General features: G+C 38.3%; 1 protein-coding gene across 7 annotated transcripts in view; it reads right to left on the bottom strand.

Annotated features, from left to right (window-relative positions):
* XPOT (exportin for tRNA) overlaps positions 1–20,824 on the bottom strand; it is a 41,888-nt gene extending 21,064 nt beyond the window's left edge. Inside the window, exons 1-9 of one of the 7 annotated variants that reach the window (XM_056800696.1) lie at positions 19,895–20,472; positions 18,493–18,567; positions 16,253–16,386; positions 13,326–13,408; positions 11,210–11,266; positions 9,148–9,217; positions 7,121–7,339; positions 3,153–3,337; positions 2,876–3,044 (exon numbers count right to left, since the gene is read on the bottom strand). In XM_056800696.1, coding sequence (XP_056656674.1) covers positions 2,876–3,044; positions 3,153–3,337; positions 7,121–7,339; positions 9,148–9,217; positions 11,210–11,266; positions 13,326–13,408; positions 16,253–16,312 — 843 coding nt within the window. In that variant the 5' untranslated portion in view covers positions 16,313–16,386; positions 18,493–18,567; positions 19,895–20,472. Of the gene's footprint in view, positions 1–2,875; positions 3,045–3,152; positions 3,338–7,120; positions 7,340–9,147; positions 9,218–11,209; positions 11,267–13,325; positions 13,409–16,252; positions 16,387–18,492; positions 18,568–19,894 lie in introns of all 7 variants that reach the window. The other 6 variants (XM_056800695.1, XM_056800700.1, XM_056800698.1 and 3 more) reach the window with 6 other exon arrangements.
* Between the last annotated feature and the right edge of the window lie 642 nt (positions 20,825–21,466).

Here is a 21,466-nt window from a genome sequence, read left to right as displayed (position 1 = left end):
CTTGTAACCAAGGAATAATGTTCTAAATTGACTAAATAAATAAATTTAAAAATAATAAATCCTCCACCCCAATAAGCTGAAAAAATAAAATAAAATAAAAAGTTATCCTAAACATATTAAATATTTTTAGAAATTAATGCAAGCGACATATAGCTACAAAAAAGAAATAATTGTTTTAGGTGACACAGTGGATACAGCACAGGCCCAGAGTTTGGAAGACTTCTCTTCCAAAGTTCAAATCTGGCCTCAGACACTTAGTAGCTATTTGATCCTGGGCAAGTCACTTAACCCTGTTGACCTCCTCTAAGGGCATTTGGGGCAGGTAAGTGACTCACTACATAGGCCTGGAAACAAAGACCTGGGTTCAAATTTGGCCTCATGACACTACCTGGCTTTGTGACCCCAGTCATTTAACCCAAATTGCCTAGCCCTTACCACCCCCTTCTATCTTGGAAATGTTGACTGTGTATTAGTTCCAAGGAAGAAGAGGGGTAAGTGCTAGGCAATGGGGGTTAAGTGACTTGTGCGGGGTCATACAGATAGGAAGTGTCTGAGGCTAGATTGCACAAGAACCTCTCTAGGCCTGGCTCTCAATCCACTGAGCCATCCAGCTGCTTCCTCAGCATAGATTTTCTAAGACAGAAGGTAATTTACATCAAAATGTTCTGGAAGGCCAATATGACAAAAAAAAAAAAGGGAAAATGACAAATCTTGGAGGGGATATAGGAAAACTGGGACACTAATGCACTACTGGTAGAGTCAGAAACTGATCAAATCATTCTGGAGAGCAATCTGGAACTGAATCCGAAAGGCTATCATCATGCATACCCAGAAATACCACTACTAGGTCTGTATCTCAATTAGATATTATAAAAAAAAGAGCTAATATGTACAAATATATAACAGCTCTGTACATGGTGGCAAAGAATTGGAAAATAAGGGAATACCTATCAATTCAGGAACAGCAAAATAGGTGGTAGTTTATTATTGTGATGGATTATTGTGCTATACAAACTAACAAACTAAATAGTTTCAGAAAAACCTGGGAAGAGTAATATGAACTGATGCAAACTGAACAGAACCAGAACACTGTACCCAATAACAGCAATACTGTATGATGATTAACTATGAAAGCTTAGCCATTCTCAACAATATAATGATCCAAGACAATTCCAAACAATTCAGGATAAAAAATGCTATGCATCTCCAGAGAAAGAATTGATGGAGTCTGAATGAAGATCAAATCATACTCTTAAACTATATTTCTTTCATTTTTAAAGGGGGGATAGCTGATTTTTAAACACATGACTATGGAAATGTTTTGCATCATAGCACATGTATAACAGATCAAACTATTTGCCTGCTCAATGGGGGGTGGGGGGGGGCAGGGAGGGAAAATTTAGAACTCAAAATTTGGAGAAAAAAATAACTTTTTAAAGAAATATTCTGGAAAAATGGCTATCTTATGAAATTTTCTCTATCAATTAATGCTCATCATTTTAGGTCATTTAAATGACAACTACTCAGTTAGCAGGAAAATCAGGTGTATTAAATGACAGAAGAATAATGGGTGTGAGAAATAATAAAATTATTTTATAGCATCATTATAGTACTCAAAAATACTTTTGAAGAAGTTGTTAAAACATACAACTCTTATAAGCCTCTTAATACACAAAAATTTCTCCAAGCTTCTGGAAAACTTAAAAACTAAAAAAATTAGTATTTTTAATATACAAAACCTGCATAAAAATTGCACAACTTCTTATAAGCAATGAATAAACATGTCAATTAAAAAAACTAATACCAAACCACCAATTCACCTGAATTAAAACCCCTTTCCAAGTTTGAAAGGAAAGATAAATTACAGAGCTGAAAAAAAACTTAAACTCATGACTTTCAAAAATTTAGAAATACCTTTTGAAATGTTTTTAGCACCAAAAGCAAAGTATGTTATTTTCTTGCCCTCTATTTTAAATTAAAACTAAATTTATAAAACCTAATTTGCTTTTCCAAAACTAATTTAGCAACTCAAAGGTCCCTCTCAAGCAATGAATAATCCAGTTCAACTATTAAAACCTGTGTTCAGTAGCTGCTCTGGCCAAACAAAACAACAAAAACTTGTGGCTGACCTAGCAACTAAGCCTTTCATCGTATGTCATTGGAGGCTGGTCCTCAAAAGGAAGAAATAGTATCTATAATCAGGTATGTAATCTAGAATCTAGAATCAGTCTTTTCTGCTCAGTAGAACATAATTCAAGAATATTTTATGAGTTAGCTTTTCCTCGAGCATGAAAGGCAGAATGCCCCAGTAAGATCTCTAAACTGGTGTATCACATGTTATTTTTCCTGTTCAACATTAAGAAAGTCCCTTAACCTCTCACGGGATCTCGGGCTACTAAGACTCTTAAGTTGCAGAGAAGATGCTGATGTACATTGGCAGAGGCAGTTTCTTTACCTGGAAGTTCCCCATACTAATAAGATCATTAGTCCCTATTTCAATGACAGAGATCAGCAAGGTTTCTTAAATGACTTTTACATACCCATTTAAGAATATTGGTTTTAGAAAACTGATTACGGAAAATGATTATATTGAAAATGTTTCCCTGGTTTTGTTAGGACTAAGACTGAATAGCCTAAATTAATTGGGACTTCTGTTATATGCATTTATTTCTTCAACATCTGTTTCCTAGTTATAATTAGGGCTGTATTGATATTAAATGCACTTTGGATTAATGATATGACTCAATGTCAAAGTCTATAGCTGTTGCTGTGACCCTCTGGACCACAAGGGATTGTTCTTTATGACCACAAATACCGACTTTAATTTCCATCCCAAGCAAGCCCATCCAATAAAGTTCCAAGTCACCTTACTGACCTGTTCAATGCTGAAAAACCCTGCAGACTGTAACACTTGACATAAGGATTCCACTAGTTTCATTTTATCAACTGGGTCCATTCCCTTATTTACAATTTCAAACAAACAGTCACATGCTTCCTCACGGAGAACTTCTATTGACATATGACCTAGCAGCATATTTATAAACCTGAAGAGGCATAAAATGGTTAGCATATATGCAAATTCATAATTCCAAAAGACATTTTTAAACCATGCATTTTGCAAGTTAATTAAAAATAAAGGATGAATGGCTTACCTATCATTGGCTATCAGGGTCAAGTCTATCCAGGAGACATAGGCCCCAACTACTTCAAGGCACTGGCATGTTACCTCTGAATTAGTATACTGATAATTTTGTAAGATTTGGTACCATGATTCCACCAGATTTGGAATGCACTGCTCCCTCATGGTATCTTTTATTAAGGTATTCCTACGAGCCTCCTAGAACAAAAACATTTAATCAAAGTAAAGACATCAAGTTAGCCAGGAAACTCCTGAAGGACTTATGGGAAAGAATGCTATCCACATTGAGAAAAGGAACTATGGGAGTGGAAATGAAAAAGTAAAACATACGACATCACTTATCACATGTATATATGAGGATGTGATTTGGATTTTAGGCTTAAAAAAAAATCGCTCTATAGCAAAAATGAATAATATGGAAATAGGGATCAAGAGACATTTGTACAACCCAGTGGAATTGCTTGTTGGCTCTGGGAGCGAGGCGGGGTGCGAAAAAAAATGAATCATGTAAACATGGAAAAATATTTAAAAAAAATTTTAATATAATTGGGAAATATTTAACAAAATAAATTATACTAGTTTTTACAAAGATTAGGCTTTTGGCAGATCTATGTATTAGGGTAAAATGCATGACCAACAAAGAGATAAGAGAATATCTTAGGATGTACAATGAATCATTTTGATTAAATTAAATAGCTTTTTGTACAAACAAAACCAATGTAACTAAAGATTAGAAGGGAAACTGAAAAAAATATTTTTTATCATAAATTTCTCTGTTCTCATTTCTCAAAGTCATTCCTTCACTGACAAATGGTCAAAAGATACAAATGAGCAATTTTCAAATGAAGAAACCAAAGCAATCAATCATATGGGAAAATGTTCTAAATCTCTCTTGATTAGAGAAATGCACATTAAAACACTGAAGTAGAGGGAGAGGAGCAGAACCAGGAGAACATTGTACACAGAGACTAATACACTGTGGTATAATCGAACGTAATGGACTTCTCCATTAGTGGCGGTGTAATGTCCCTGAACAATTTGCAGGGATCTAGGAGAAAAAAACACTATTTATAAGCAAAGGATAAACTATGGGAGTGGAAACACCGAGAAAAAGCAACTGCCTGAATACAGTGGTTGAGGGGACATGACAGAGGAGAGACTCTAAATGAACACTCTAATGCAAATATTATCAACATGGCAATGGGTTCAAATCAAGAAAACATGTAATGCCCAGTGGATTTGCGCGTCGGCTATGGGGGGTGGGGGGGAGAGGAAAAGAAAATGATCTATGTCTTTAATGAATAATGCTAGGAAATGATCAAATAAAATATAATTTAAAAAAAAAACACTGAAGTAAAGGAAAATGATAAATGTTAGAGGGAATGTGGCAAAACTGGAACACTAATGCATTGTTGGTAGAGTTCTGAACTGATCCAACTGATCTGGGAAGGCAATTTGGAACTATGCCCAAAGGACTATATAGAACAACAATCCTGTAATACCACTTCTGGAGATCATAAAAAAAGGGGAAAGGACCTACTTGTACAAAATATTTCTAGCAGTCCTTTTTCTAGTGGCAAAGAATTGGAAATCAGAAGGGATGTCCATCAACTGGGAAATGGCTGAACAAATTGTGGTATATGGTGGTGATGGAATACTATTATGCTTTTAAAGGACTCATAAGCAAGATGATTTCAAAAAGAACTAGAAAAATCTACATGAATTGATACAAAGCAAAATAAGTAGGACTGAAAAAACATTGTACACCATAACAGCAATATTGTATGATGATCAACTATGAATGACAACTGTTCTTGGTAATGCAGTGCTCCAGGAAAGTTCTGAAGGACTTATGACAAAGAATGCTATCCACCTCCAGAGAAATAATTACTGAAGACAGAATGCAGATCAAAACATTATCTTTCACATTACTTTATTTATGGTTATATTTGGGGGTTTTAGTTTTAAATGAATATTCTCTCACAACAATGGCTAACGTGGAATGTTTTTACATGCCTAACCCCGATCAAACGGCTTACCATCTCTGACAGAGGAGAGGGAGACAATTTGGCTCTTATAATTTTGGAAATGTTGAAAATTGTTATTACATGTAATTGGGGGGGAAAAGATTAGGCTTTGAAACCATTTTGATAGACTCCACTATTTTTCTTATTTATTAGTTCTGAGATCACAGGTTCTGTAATTCTCTGAATATCCTTTCTTTTCTACTTCTCAGTGCCAAACACTAAACTATAAATAAACATCATTTTGATTTCAAAGTGCAATTGTAGGGCAGAAAGGAAAAGCTACAAATAAAATTAGTTTAAAATGTTTTTAAAAGACTATATTTGGGGGCAGCTGGGTGGCTCAGTAGATTAAGAGCCAGGCCTTGAGAAGGGAGACCCTAGGTTCAAATCTGGCCATAGATACTTCCTAGCTGGGTGAACCTGGGCAAGTCACTTAACCCCCATTCCCTATCCCTTATCATTCTTCTGCCTTGGAATGGATAGAGTATTGATTCTAAGATGGAAGATAAGGGTCTTTAAAATAAATAAATATCAAAACACTACATTTGAGTTTTCTGTTGCATAATCATACTTATGATAATGGGAGAAAGACTATGTACAAGGTCACAGGATCCTAGATTTGGAGATAGAAGGGAACTTGGAGATCCTTTAGTCCAGTGGGTCAGACTCAAATAGAAATGGGGGTGGGGGAAGTAGATTGGAGAGGTGTCACTAAATCAATCACTAAACAATGAGGATTCTCATGGGTGCACATTCACATGATGTTTTATTGTGTTTTTATTAATTTTTAGGTTCAGAATGTACTCAGGTAGACACCTATATTGTCAGCTAATCCCCACATTGGCTAAGAGGAGGTGACTTGCCCAGGGCCACATAACAGGTGACAAATTGAGACACAAATTCATATCCTCTAAATTCAGCATTCCCTCCATTTCAATGGAGAACAGTGACCATTGCTTCCCTAAACTTTTATGAGGATTCCTTTCTAAATATCTTACATAATAATTGCTGTATATTTTGTTAGAAATAAAAGTTACAGTAACAACATCTGGTGTATCCAAGTCCTTGATCCATAGCTGAGATCTAGCTAAGAGAGGGAGGGGTCTGTGTGACTTTTGGATAAGCACCTTGTGTGCCTTGATTTCCTCATCTGTAAAACGGGATAGTAAAAGCACCTTCCTAACAGCATTGTTGTGAGGTCCAAATGAGGATAATTGTAAAACACCGTGTCCCCAACACATAGTAGGTCCTATATAAACACCTCTTTCCTAACAATGTATCACATAATCTTATGCAATTTAAAGTGACTATTAAACCATTGTCAAATTGCACCTTCCATCCATTTATTTATACCTCATCTCTAGTATAGATTTTATCAGGTGATACCTCATTCTTCAGCTTCTGCCCCATAGGCCTTATCGCAGTACCACTTACATATTCAAATATATAAATGAATGATCTTGGCAGAGAAAATACTTTGCCAAGAGATCAACATCTCATCCAGCAAGGAAACAAGAGGAGTCTTGCACTCTTGCTGTGATCTATCAGCATTAAGAGCACAAAGCATCCATTTCACTAGCATTTAAACTGTTGCCACTTTCCGCACTAAAGTTAACCCTAGTAACTGACTTCAGGACTGCAAGCTATATATAAATTTTATACAAGCCAGATTTGGGGAAAAGGCTAAAATTCTGTATTTGAACTAACATAATACATTCCATAATCTAAGCTGGTAACATTCAAAGCATCAATTTATAGAGCTTCTGAGTTACTTAAAAAAAAAATTAAGAAAAGCATTTAGTAAACTTAGGACTATCTAAAATGTTACTTCATCTAAAAGAGAAATTACACCTAAAATCAATTTGGTATCTTTTCTTATCTTCTACTAAGATATGGCCATTTCACTGTAAACAAACTCCATAAAAAGCTAAAATCAATGCATTAAGTTACTTGCCTCTGATGTGTGAACTACATCCCGATCGACCAATTCTGCATCAATAGCCATGAGGATTCTGAGGTATAAATCTACTCCTCTGGGGTTAAGGTCCACTACTGACAGAATATCAAAGAAATACTTGGGCCATTTAGTGAGATATTCTGTAACGAAGAGTAATGCGAAGACTTGCGCTGCTTTGTTTCGAATGAAAGTCTTCTCCGGCTGGGGATTCAGCATCTACAAGAAGCAGTAACACCCGGAGTCCAGGCCAAGCTCAGCAACATTCATAGCACATGCTGATTTCATTTATCTACTTTTAAGGATGTAAAATTATCTTCACCTAAACTTTCCACTGTTAAATATGAATTACTTCAACCATACTGAACATTATGCACCAAAGCATGCAGATCAACATATTAGGTCGAAAAAATGGGCTTGGTAAAAAGGGCTAGCCAAAAATGACTCAACAAAAACTGGGGGTTGTAAGGGGTGGGGGGTGGAAATAAAAGGATTTGGTCATTAGGTCCCTTGCACTCATCTATGCAAGAACTACAAAAAGAATTCTAAATCATTCCTTATATGAAATACTCTTTCAAAGTTTTTCTTAATTACTTGGTAACAATGTCTTCCCTTTACACAATTGCTTCAAACATATCAGAGATATGTTTGGCCTAAGACAGGCCAAAAAAAGAACTTTCCATATATAATCAGGGCAGATGAGGTCCTTTTAAAAAATTACACTTCAGGTGCTTTGATTGAGATTCTTTGCAATAAAAATAAAGAACATACTGAAATCTCTTCTAAATTTACTTAAACTAAAAATGACTCATTTTAGCCTATCAGTATGCCAGATTATGTTCACATCATGCAATATTGTTTGCTTAAATTCATTCAAGCACCTAGATACTGTAACAAAAAAAAGCCCCTACTTTCAACTTTCTTTTCAAATGGCCAAATCTGAAAAACCATTTCTTTGAGTTTCAATCAATGTAAGAATTGGTGTAGGTCTTCCTTTACAAACATGGTATTTATCTCACCTGTGCTATAGTTTTATTGTATTCCTTGTGGATTTGTCAAATGCAGTTAAATGTGTTCATCAAGCACCAGGGAGCACAAGCATTGACACTTGTTTGTCTGCTTCGTGAATTGCCAGAGCAAGAGATATTTAGGATGTGCTATGGAGTCTAATTTAAAATCAGAATGCTGAAAATGTCATCTTTTATAGAATTTCAAAAGTGGTTATAAAATTGTTGCTTTCATTTCCCCTCTTTTTTTTTAAACCGACCTTTACCTTCCCAATATAATGTATTGGTTCTAAATCAGAAGTGCAGTATGGGCTAGGGAATGGGCTGCCTGCAATCCTCTCTTCTTTGAAAAGAGCATACTTCCGGGGGCAGGTAGGTGGCAGAATGGACAAAATGTGGGGCCTCAATCAGAAGGTCCTGGGCTCAAATCAGGCCTCAGACACTTACTTGCTAGCTGTGTGACCAGGGTAGGTCATGTACATATCCCCCTTTGCTCAGCCTTTACTATTCTGCCTTAAGAGCTGTTACTAAGTCAGAATGTAAGGGTTTAAAAAAAAAACAGAGAATATACTTCTAACAGATTATTTAGATCTATCAAAGCCCTCATTGGAAAATGGAAATCCAACAACAGGTATTGGTTTAAAGAATCAGTGGTTGTGTGCTGTGTGGGGGCGATATTGGGAAACCCTTTGTTGCTATTGTAAGATTTAAATCAATATTAATAACTCCAAGTATTTATTTTATAGTTTATTAATAATCACTTGAAGTAGAAAGAATAAACAGAAAATAGAAATACAAAAATCTAATTATCTAACAAAAATAAGACCACACATAAGTTCTCCTGCCTGGCCCAAAAGCACACTTCCGCAGTCGCACTCACAGGAAGAGAGCAAAGGGTGGAGCTACACAAAACTTGTATCCTCCCTATGTTAGCATGTAACATGAGAGGGAACACAGGAAGCTAAGGATTTAGAGTTCTGGGGAGCAAATCCTAATTATGCACCATCAGTAAGACCTTACCTGAGCTTGGAGCCAAGTTATAAGAGTTTCCCTAATTAGCTGCTGTTGAGCTGCAGTAAGTTCCGAATACCTGAAACAAAACATAAGAAAAGTGAGGCTGCCTCCTGGCTGAGCTGAGGATCACTGGATCTGAAGCCAGAAGAGCCCTGGGCTGGAATTCTGCCTTTGATAATTCCTAGCTAAGACAGGTAAGGTCTGAGGCTAGGTTTCCTCACTGGTGAAATAGGTAATAACTAGGTTGTTGTGAAGATCAAAGGTGATCACATAAAGCAAGCTCTATATAAATATCACAATTAAACAATCTTCAAAGGCTCAGTGGGTTAGTCTAGGGGAACAACTGGGGAAGCAATTCATTTATAAAAAAGTGCTCGTCATTCAAGATAATTTCACATTTCACAAAGGCAACATTTCTCCAATTGTTATGAGAAACCCTCAGATGATATATGTGGGGAGAGCAGAAGCACTGGATCCTGGTCTCACTCCCTAAAATATAGCAGTCCTACATCTCAATCTCTGTCCACCTTACAAATGCTATTTCCCTACTCAGTCCCCCCCCCCCCCCCACTGTCCCATTAGCCCTACTCCTCATCCATCGTCCTTAATCTGTCTCCTCTGTCATCCCTGACACACACCCATAGTTTGCTCTCCAAACCCTGCCTACACCTCTGGCTGAACACACGAACCAATCACCTTCCTTTATGTGGAATCCCCCACCTCTCTGTTTTGGGTTAATTTCCTGTATTCCCTTCATCCTAAAAGAACCCAAGAACAATGAAATGTTTTAAGATTCAAAGAATATAACATTCTAGGAAAACTTTGCCAGCAATGGCAAACCTTTTACACTGCCCAAACTGCCAACTGTGTGGAAAGGAGGAGAGAAGCAGTCCCGCCCTGCATCCCTCTGGTTTTCTAGTAAGGAATTCTATGCTGAGGTGACAGCAGCATGCCCAGAGAAGGCTCTGAGTGCCCCCCCCCAAGAAGTTCGCCAACACAGCCCTAAGCTATTTAGTCTCTCGTGTAAAACAGTTAAAACTTAACCCTTCTATTAATTTATCTGAAGTCTTAAACGTTTTAAAAGTATAAACCAGTCCACATTTTCTTAATCCAAAATTTCAATTCTTTCCTCCTAAATTACTAAGTAAATATGAAGAGGCAACTGACCATGATCAAAATCAGTGAGTCGGATCTGGTTACTTTCTAACTTGAACTTAGAACTTCTTTGATTCTATGCTCAATTTGTGACATTGATTTCCACAGCACTCAGGTGAGTAGGCCAAGAACCATTTCCACGGCTGATAGCGGTGTGTGTATGGCTACACATCCTCTTTACTATTGTCTGATCATATAATAGTGTTTCTACAACATGAAAATTTTGTTCTAGTTCCTAAAAATAACTTTTAAAGATGTTCCTGCATTCAGCCTTCTTTCTCCTATTTCTCATTGAAATAGGTATTTCTTTTACTTTGAGGCTTGTCTGAGGTTGCCACAAAAGGCATTTTGTTCCCTAACTTAGTGGTGGTCACAGCTGTCCAGGGTGACAAAGTGCTCTCCTCACCACACCCCTAAGAAATGGACCCTAGTACCTTAGAAACTTTCTAGGAAGTCAGAAGACTTGGGTTTCAGTCTGACTCTTTTACTGGGAGAGAAATTAGCAAAGTGACTTGGTCTTTATAAGCTTCAACTTCCTTCCTGCTCAATTAGGGAATTGTTCGATGGTTTCTAGATCTTGAATGTGAGTCTGAACTTAACTAATTTTGACCAAATTTAGTATACTGAAGAGTCTAAGATATTTTGTGTCTGATGAATTGTGTGGAGATCTACAGTTCACAGAAAGCCCAGCTGAACCACTTAAAATTAGAGAAGTCACAGCAGAAACAAAATCAGAAAGCCAGGGACTTGTGAAAACTTATTTGCCACTGCATTAATGATGCCAATTTTTGTTCTAATTATCTGAAGAGGAAAAGCTAACAAATGATAAACTGTATAATGAGGTGAACAAAAAAAAAACAAAACAAAGTCAATCTCCTCCATGATAAGAAGGGAGAGGGAAGGAAAATCTCACTTGAATTTCACTTGGTGTTCTAGAACTTGAAAGCAGAAGAACTTGACATGATCGTCACTGCAAAAAAAAGGGGAAAAAATAATAGAAATAAGAACAAAAAAAGCAAAACCACAACACATTTAACAGTAAAATCTATTAAAGAGTCAACTGAAAATACAAAGTATTCATATCACCAATTAACCAGTTAAAAATACTGGGCTTTTTAAAATATTCTTTCAATTTTCTATAAAACTACTCTTTTAAAAATCATGTAAGCTAATCTAAATTCTAAAATCTCACTCATATACCAAAACAAAATTTCTCCTTTTAGTTTATTAAACACGAGACAATCAAAACATATATCGAGGAGCAGTGGATTGACAGTCAGGCCCAGAGACGGGAGGTCCTGGGTTCAAATTTGACCTCAGACACTTCCTATCTGTGTGACCCGGGGCAAGTCACTTAACCCCCACTGCTTAGCCCTTACTACTCTTCTGCCTTAGAACCAATACCAAGTATTGACTCTAAGATGGAAGGTAAGGGCTTAAAAAACAAAACAAAACAAAAAACAACTCATATCAACAATTTGATATGCAAAAAATTCTTGACAACTAAGAAATATCTTAAAATACTAAAACCACGAGGACTCTAAAGGTAGAATGATCTATGCTGAGAAACCTAAGACAGCAAGTTATGTCATTGATGGGAACTCTAGTCTTCCTATCCACACCCCAAGCCTGTCCTCACTAAGTAAATGAAGCTCCACCACCAAAGAAAACCAGGATGGGGAGTCTCCCAGAAACACTGCTGTTTAAATAACAAAATTACAACAAACACAGTGCTCATAAACTAATGATAAACAAGAAGACACCCCCTTCCCCCCCATTTATAAGACAGGTGGGTTTATGGGTGTAACTGTGTGAATATGTTCTCTGAAGCCAGAGTGCAAGAGTGCTTCACATTAGGTTGGGAGGAAGGAAGGTGGGAGAAGGTCTTGTCAGCATATTTTAGTGTTCTGATAATTTTTTTCAGTATAAATGGTTTCTTTTCTATTTTAGGCATTTAAAAACATCATTCTAAGATGGGGTTCGACAATTTTTCTCAAACTGTTGTCAAAAGGGTCAAGAACCTTTTATGAAGCAGCTGCCTAGTTGCTGACTCAGAAAACCACAAACTACCATTATCTAGTTTGTATTGTATTGGTTAAATTTTTCCCAATTATACTGTAATCTCATTCCAGCAGGATGTGTTAGCCCTCTGCTCTCTTGCAACCATAGGAGTTAGCCCTCGGTCATGTGATTGTGCCCAAAATCACTATTACAGGCTTCTTCAAAAGTCACAAGGAACTAGGTGGCTCAGTAGATAAAGTGCCAGGCCTGGGTCATGGGTTCAAATTTGACCCTAGACATTGCCTAACTGTGTTACTTACCCTGGGCAAGTTACTTAATTCCAATTATCTAGCCTTTCTTGCCTTGTATCAGTTCTTGGAACTGATATTTAAAATGGATTCCGTTAAAACTTATTTAAAAAAAAAAAAGACATAAATAACATAGAACACATGTGTGTTGGATAAGAAAAGAATCTGGGCTCAAATTCCAGTTCTGATACTCATAATCCATGTGGCTCATTTTTCCTCATCTGGAAAAAGGGGGACACTGAGTAGATGAAATTTCAGGTCCTCTTCAGTTCTAAATCTACTACCCTACTTTAATTATATTTTAAGATCAATATTTATCTCAGATATTGTTTCCCTCCATAACTGCAAGTGAACCTATTCTATGGGTTCTTGCTTGATCTACAATATTTCAAACTAAAAAAATTGGTAATATAAGGTTCCTTTAATTGAAGACTAATACCACGTATGCCTGTACTCTATTCCATCTGTTAAACCCTAGAATTTGTAGCTATTTGTGGAAGTCTTCAGATTATTAATTTGTGTTTTAGTGTCCCTACCTATTTGATGGTTGTATGTGAAGTCATTCAAATTATAAAGCTCCATGAAACATTTTTGAACAGAATAGAAATATCAATATTTTCTGACTTCTTAAATTTAGCTAGGTTTAAATTTAAATCCTTCTGAGATGAAGGGACTGACAAAACCTAAAAAAGTTCTACAAAATTATGATGTTTTAATTACCTATATGTCCTTTGGGCCAGAGCTTCTGCACACACCTGCCAGGCATCTGGGGAAATCTTTAACTGTTCAAAATAGGCCAGTGCCTATTAAAAAAAAATGAATGAAAGAAAAAGAGAAATTCACTTAGAATTAAGATCAGTGACACGTTATTTCCAAAACAAAAATTCAGCAAACATTACCTAATTCATTATGGATCAGAATTTACTAGAATTCCTTTTATACCAATTTGCTATCCAATTTTATCTAAATATCTAATCTAATAATTTATAAATTTAAAATAAAAAAATTTGTCAGAATACAAAGTCATCTCTCTTCCCAACTTTTACCAATAAGCATCAGTTTGAAATCTTAACCCTTTCCATGTTGGAAACTAAAAGTTGTATAATAAAATAACAATTTAATAGGAAATACGGCACTAAAGAAAGAATAAACAAGTCTCTACTGTATCATTTGAACTCCCACAAGATAGAAGAGAAAGTATATTTGGTCAACAAAATCTTTAGGAAAAACTAATTAAAACTTTAAAAAATACAGAATTGGAGAGGTGGTCAATCATCTTTGAATGGTCAAAGCTTTCGAGCATCTTTAAAGAACCAAATCTGTCCTTTTAGGCACTCACTCAGGAATGCCACATTTCACACATGCCCACAGACAGGATGTATGGGAACAAGTTTAACATTTTGTGAAACTTGCTTCAAAGAGTACTTAGGGAAAGTAAAGGACTTTAAGATCTGACAGCATGAATGAAATTCTGCAATAATGAAAAAATAACAAGTATTGTAACAACGAACAGGTGCTGCTAATATCTTATGTACTGTGTCATACTGTTGTTTCCAAAGAGCAGCAGCAACAATTCAATTTATAGCACAAAGTGCACTATGTGATAAAATGACTCAACAGTAACTGGATACAAATTATGTGCTTTTGGTCCAATACAGGAAACTGAGAAAATCTGGCTAATCCAGAACCACAAAATTAAAACAGTTAAGCTTGTTACCCATCTCTCCAGATAATGACAGGTCACACAAATGAGACACTAGATTTTCTAAAATGATCTGACGAAAGAGCACCAGAGGATCTGACTTCAGGCCTGTGACCTTAGAAGTCACTTAACCTCAGTGGGCCTCAGTCCTTCATCTTAAAATAAGGAGTCGACTCAGTGGCTCACAAAACTATGATTTACTCACGTATCCCCTCCAATAAACCTGAGATAGACAATGAAATTAGAAGGAAACAAATGGGTTTCCATAATTCCTTTCCCCTGCTTTTGTGGCCTACACTAGAACTATTATCACTTGCAACCCAAATCTCTCCTCTTTTCTATCCTTTCCACTTAATTCTAGTACACAGAATTGCATAAGGGCAGCTAGGTGGCACAGGGCTGGGAATCAGGAAGACTTACTTTCCTAAGTTCAAGCTGTGTGACTAGGCAAAACACAACCCTGTCTGTCTCAGCTCCTCATTGATAAAATGAGTTTGAGAAGGGAATGGCAAATCACTCCAATATCTTTGCCAAGAAATCCCCCAATGTGATTATGAAGAGTCAGGCACAACTGAAAAAACTGAACATACAGAACTGTAAACAATTTCTCAAGTGTTTTCATATAGTGTGTAAAATAAGCAATAACTATTCCAAGGGCTCAGTCACTAATCAGAAAGTAGCTTCTGACTTCTTTTAATTTCAAACCATTTCAATTTCAATTTCTTTTCACTTCAAACCAAAGCTGTTTCCTCAGTGTAGGTACTCTCTCCATAGCAAACTACACCTTTTCTACCCCTTAGTAGCAGATCCCAAGTATTTCAGGGGTCAAGCAAAATTGGTCAGTTAGTGATCAACTTTTGATAATGAGGCTCTCCCAATTTAATTCATCCTTGTCACAGAATAGGTTACCTAAAAAATGTCTCAAGATTGGTAAAGAATTGTCATTGCTGGCACTCTGGTGGGGGAGCCTTTGAGAAACTCAAGATCATCTCTATGCCACAATAAGATTTTGATAGGACTTCAGTAAAGGAATTACCTACTATCCTATTAAAAACTAGGCCATTGCAGGCAAGCAAAGCTGTTATTTTTAAAAAGCAAGGGAAAACGGACACCTGTTCAAGAGACAAAAATGTGAAGTTACATGAATTATTTGTGAAGTGCTTCCCAGTGCAATAGGAAACAGAAAGAAAAAAGGAGTGAGAAAGAAATCCTTCCCTCCTCCCATATAGCTGAAGTTTCAAAAGGCCTGGAAACATGGAAAAATTAATTGCATTTATTCTTTTGACTTTTTTTGGTAGCATGTTTGCATGCAGGATGGATTCCTTCTAGTTTGGATTCCTTAAAGAACTCTATTAGATGATTAAGTTTCCTAAATACAATACCACCTCACTATTTTATTATCCTTTGGATTCACATCAAAGAACCATTTTACAGGTGACACAACCTTTGAGGTGCTTCAAGAACTAAATTTCTTAGGATAGAGTCCAGGATAAAACCACTTCCTGTCAAATTCTACTTTGAGCTAAATACTGCTAACACCAAGATACATATATTTTTTAAAATCTTATAAATGAGGTTGTAAATGAATAGAACTAATTTAGTGAGAAACTTTACTAAAACATTAGATATACAGCAATTAAGTGGAAAAGTCTCTTTCTACCTTTAAACAATAAGTTTGTAACCTTAAATAGAAAAAAAGGAAAGGATACAATATAATATCCCAAGTTTCTACACTTTCACATAAATCTTTATTCATTCATTTAAAAAAAGGACAAATCTCAAGTTTGATTTCAGCACTCCCAATGAAGCAGATTTCAAATCACCTTAGTCCTAAATTTTCTATGCAAATATTCAGCATTGTTTACCAAGAGCACTATATTAAAAGATTAGTATAATCTTCAATCATCTAGTTAAGATGCACGATCATGCTACATTTTTAACATACCCTTTGTCTGAAGTCCGCATCAGCATTTGGATTTAGCCCTAAGAGGGCCTGCTCATCCATGCCTGCTGCTATACTCCGAGTTTTCGAATCTTAATAGGCTTGCCCCCTGATCTCACAGTGGAATTCACAAACATCTACAGACAAAAAAAGATGCATGTGAAAAGCATGACAAATTAAAAGTTACTGTCACAAAATGGTGCAAAAAATCTTTTATAATCTAAGTCTGTAAATAGGATTTTTACTGAGAACCCTTTTTGTTTCTATGGATATATGGGTTTAAATCAAACTAGAATAATCAAATTTTAAGAGAAAGTATTTAATTTTTAGTTTAATTTCCAAAGATTCAATAGATTCCCCATTATCTTGCTTTTCCAAGATACAATTCTAAGAAAATATAAAATCATATTTAGATAATAGTAAACCTGGTGTTTCACATAACTGTACTAGTGATAACTACAGTAATCTGTTTTAATACTTGAAAGTTTCACAAAAGCTATAGCAGAGGGAAAAAAATTCAAGTTTTCAAATCAGAAGACATAAAATTGACACATTAGCAACATGGCTGGGAAAAGCCATTTAAATCTCTGAGACTTAATTTTTTCACTTGTAAATGGAGATAATACTACCCTGTACTACACCTTGTTTGGTTACTAGAAGGATAAAATGTGAAATTTTATAAACCCTAACAGGGTCTCTATGCAAGTGTCTGCTATTATTACACAATCCTGCAGTCCCTAGGGAGGGGAGGCAGAACCCAGAATATGGAGGCAGAGGGGTCTCTTGGTCTGAGTCTCAGTTCTTTTCTTTGTTACCTGTTAGACCTGGAGGCAAGGCAACTCAAAACCTGAGTTACTCTTTGCAAGATGAGGGAGCTGGACTGGAGGACTCAGCTCTAAACATGGGAGCAATTTAAGAATTAAAACTACTTAGTACTCCCTCTCCCACCCAAATCTTTTCATCTGAGTGGCTGACAAAGAGTGAGCATTACCTTTCCTAGAGGAGCTGCTCATGAGCAGTCAAGTAAAGAAAAAGGAGAACCAGGAGCTCATTAATTACCTCACTTAATGCTAGAAATACACAAAACATACAGAATCTGAATACTTAAATCTTACAATTAAGTAATAACTATCCTTATCCTGTGAGCCTTCGCTCAGTTCCTTGTGAAAACGCCACATATGTACTTCTATCAATTTTCTAGTTTATGAGTGATTAGGAAGGCTAAGTTAGTAATCTAGAGGTAAAGCAAAAGAGATCATGAGAAACATTAAAATAATGTGTAACAATCACTAAGATGATGCCTCTAATTTGAAGGACCAAAAGTTCAAGTTTATTCTTCACAATTACGGTTTGGTAGACTTCTTAATTAAATTACAGCAATGAGATCTCTTCTAGCACAGGAATGGCAGGCACTAAGCTAAAAGGCAAAGTCACTATTAAGAAAATACACACTTCTGCACTTCAGGATGTTAAGGAACAAAATAAGTGGATGAGCTACTTGGATTAGAAGTAAATGAGAAGCCAGATGATAACTTCTCTCCCAATTCTAGAGTAACAACGTTTGAATGGGCTACAGAATTCGTAAGGGTTGAAGTCTATCAAGTCCTGGCAACCAGCTTTTGACAGTATCATGTGGCTAGAGCTAGAAGCTGAAGAATACTCTGAATTTATTCCGTTGGAGACAAACTTCACTTAAATAACTGAATATCCTTGATTCATCTTTCCTAGTATTTTATTAACTTGAAAAAAAAATCAGTGGATAGAGGTTATGTGGCTTACATTTTGTCTCAAGTAACTAAACCTCCTTTTAGTTCACTAAACAATTCACTAACAGATTAACTGGAGATGGCGTCTAGCAGAGGCTGTTCTAGCTTGTTGGGAACAGTGGAAAGGGAATTTATTTAGGCTTCAGATGACCTCAAGGATTCTAAGGCCTCTTCTAACAGTCTGAATGAACTCTGAAGGAGCTTTCAGGTCTTTATCATAAAGGCCATGCACACCTAATTAACATAAAGCTAAAAATCATTGGCCTCAATCTATTGTGGGGTGGAGTGGAGCCTTAGTTCCTGTCACTAGCTGACATGCTGTTTTGCTGCAAATTTCACCCAAGTTCTAGCCCTCTAATATTATAGGTGGGGGTCGGGGGGAGAGAGGTGTATAGATACTTATCAAAAGCACACTGGCACAGGGTTACTAGTACTAGATTTGGAGTTCTGACCTCTGGCATTTTGGAGAAATCATACCATTTATCTGGTCCTCAATTGTGTCTGAAAAATGATGGGGTTGAACTGGGTGACCTTCCAAAGTCTCTTCTAAATCTAAAGTTGTGATAGAATGTGAGAAGAAAAAGACAATAAAATTTTCAGGGCCTGAAATTCTCATCTCACCTTTGCTGTTATTTTTTGATCCTGGGGAAAGTACTTCCAATCAATTTAAAAGATGATAGGGCTTTAAAGACATTTAGTATAATCCTCTCAGTTTTAGAGTCTGAAACTGAGGGAGAAAAGTGATTTGCCAAAGGTCATACAGGCAAAAGTCGGAAGATCCAGGAGTTCCCATAACTCTAAATTCAATATCCTTTCTACAATTCCAGAATTCAGGTAATAAACGTGGAACACTGTACACCTGGGTCTTTTATAAGAGATCAGAAAATCATAAAAAAAAAAAGATGGGGGGAAAAAAACCAAGAGTTTTTTGACCCAAATGTCATTGCAATTGCTAGCTTTAATGCAGGACTTTCTGGATTGCAAGAGGCCCTTTCCACTGATTACTTTAATTGCTCTTCACAGTAGCCCTTATAGTTAGGTACTAGCCTTATTCCTAGTGTACAGCTGATGGAACTCAAGATGACAGAGGTCAAGTCAATCAGCAAACATAAAAAGTGACTTGCTCTGGAGGTAGGTAGAGGCTCAATGGACTGAGAGTCAGGCCTGGAGATAGAAAGTTCTCAGATACTTCCTAGCGGAGTGACCTTGGCCAAGTCTCTTGGCCCCCCATTGCCTAGCCCTTACCACTCTTCTTCCATGGAAGCAACCTACAATAAGATATGGGTTTAAAAAAAAAAGTGACTCGAGCCCAGGGTCACATACGGCTAGGGTTCCGTGGCAGGACTTTAATCCGGGTTTTCTTGATTCCCAGGAGCATCGAGCAGCCTAAAAGGTGGCAATAATTCTATTTCTGGGCAATCAAGAGCTCAAAATATATCCAAAAAAGTATAAAAATGGATTAGTGCAAACTCAACCTCCTGGTTTTATGAAAAAAGTGGAAATGGATTAAAGCCTAGAGTAATAAGCGATCCCTCCCAAGTTGCAGGTGATGAACAATAAAGTGCGTTCCGGTGTCTACTAATATAGAAATGCTTTTTTGAAAAAAACCTCCTAAGCCCCGAATATGTTGGTCAATAACGAAATCCCTGGGGAAGAAACACTACAGCTTCTCACAGACAGCCGAGCCGGCTCTCCGGCCTCATCTCGGAGTGTGTGGGATTTTACATCCCGTCATTACCAGGATGACAAGTTCCTAATTGACTGGATGCGACTCTCAGACCCCCGCGAGTCCCCCGTATCCCCGCCCCCACCCAGCCCACTAATGAGCACTTTCAGAGGCGGCCCAGGACTCGTTTTTCTGGTCGCGGGAGCATCTTACCTGCGCCTAAAAAGAGGAAAAAGGAATTAAGCGAGGTGCCAGGGGGCTGCTTGGAACGCTGCGGGGCCGCCCTCCCTCCGGCCCCGGGGGGGGGGGATCCAGTCCCCCAAATCTCGGGTGGGGCGGGCTGCGGTGGGGGAGAGGGGGTGGGGTCCACGTGCTGCTCGCGTGGGAGGGGGGAGGGGGCGCACCGGATGAAACGGGGCAGGGGGGGCTCGCTTCCCCGGGAGGCGAGCCCACCTACCCTGGTCGCTCACTCCATCCGCTCCGCACCTTCTTCAGCCCCGGGAGCAGGTCGCCACCGTGGAGCCGCAGAGGAAGGGAGGCGGAGAGCTCCGCAGCCCCGGCCGCCGCTGCTGGAGGCTGGCCGCTCGCTGCTCCTCCGACTCTCCTACTGCGTGGCGCCCGACGAGCGGGCGGGGTCACCGCCGCCGCGGCAGGAAGGGGAGAGCGCGCGCCGCGCGAGCCCCGGGGCGCCCACGCCGCCTCCGCCTCCGTCGCCTCAGCTCCCGCTCCGGAGAACTCCTCTCGCGGAAATCCAGCTCGGGCAAACGCTGGCAACCTCATGGGCGGCCCAGATCGTGGCCCGCGGGGCGGAGGAAGCCTACGATTCCCAGAATGCCACGCAGCGAAGGATGACGGTTGTTCCGGAAAGGAGAATGGAGAGGAAAAAAGTTCACCAGTCTCGGTGGTTTACCACCCTGCAGCGATGCCTTCTGGGAAATGTAGTCCTCTGTCACCTCCCACAGGCCCCGTTCGGCTTTAGTTCACAAGCGCATGCCAGGGGTGCACCTTTTGGGAAATACAGTATTCTCCTTCGCCGCTCCCAAGGTCCTGCAATTCCTGGGTTCACGAGCGCCTGCAAAGGCTGCCTTCTGGGAAATGTAGCATTCTCTCCCGCGCCTCTTCGCCACCTCCACCAGGCCCCGGACTGCGCGGGGTCATAAGTGCATGCTAGCGGTGTCTTGTGGGAAATGTAGTATTTTCTTCCCCCGCCACCTTTTCCAGGTCCGGACCGCCCAGCTTCATAAGCGCATGCTAGTGGTGTCTTCTGGAAAATGTAGTATTCTCTGCAGTTTCCCCCACTACCCTTAGCGCATTACAACGATGCAGCTGGCTGACTTTTACAAACTCGTAATCCAGCGGCGCTCAGTGGTTTGAGTGTATGTCTTTCTGTTTCGTGGCCGCGGATGGATTCTGGGGCTGCTTGAAGATTTTCGTGGAAATTCAAAGATGTGGAGACAAGGCGGGCAAATCCATCCTGAAAGTTCAATTCGATGCACATTCCTTAAGTCATTCACTCAAACCAATTAAGTAATCAAATTGGTTGCCAATCTAATCAATGAGTATTTGAAATAGCGGCCCCCTATGTACTTGGATGCTGTACAAGACAGATTGTTAGGACAGTAAGACTGAGGCAATAGTGCGTTTAAGTATTTACTGACTCTTGGTTAGATTTAATGTGCATTGTCTCCACTTTCTCAGGGCTATACAATCAATGAACAATAAGTAAAGCCCAGATGTGCATTTGCCTATTTTTAAGTGTAAATGTTCACATTGAAATTTTAACCT

Source organism: Monodelphis domestica, chromosome 5, assembly GCF_027887165.1.
Source record: "Monodelphis domestica isolate mMonDom1 chromosome 5, mMonDom1.pri, whole genome shotgun sequence".
NCBI classification, from domain to species: domain Eukaryota; kingdom Metazoa; phylum Chordata; class Mammalia; order Didelphimorphia; family Didelphidae; genus Monodelphis; species Monodelphis domestica.
Note: the sequence above shows the minus strand (reverse complement) of the source record. Positions and strands in the feature narration are given on the sequence as shown.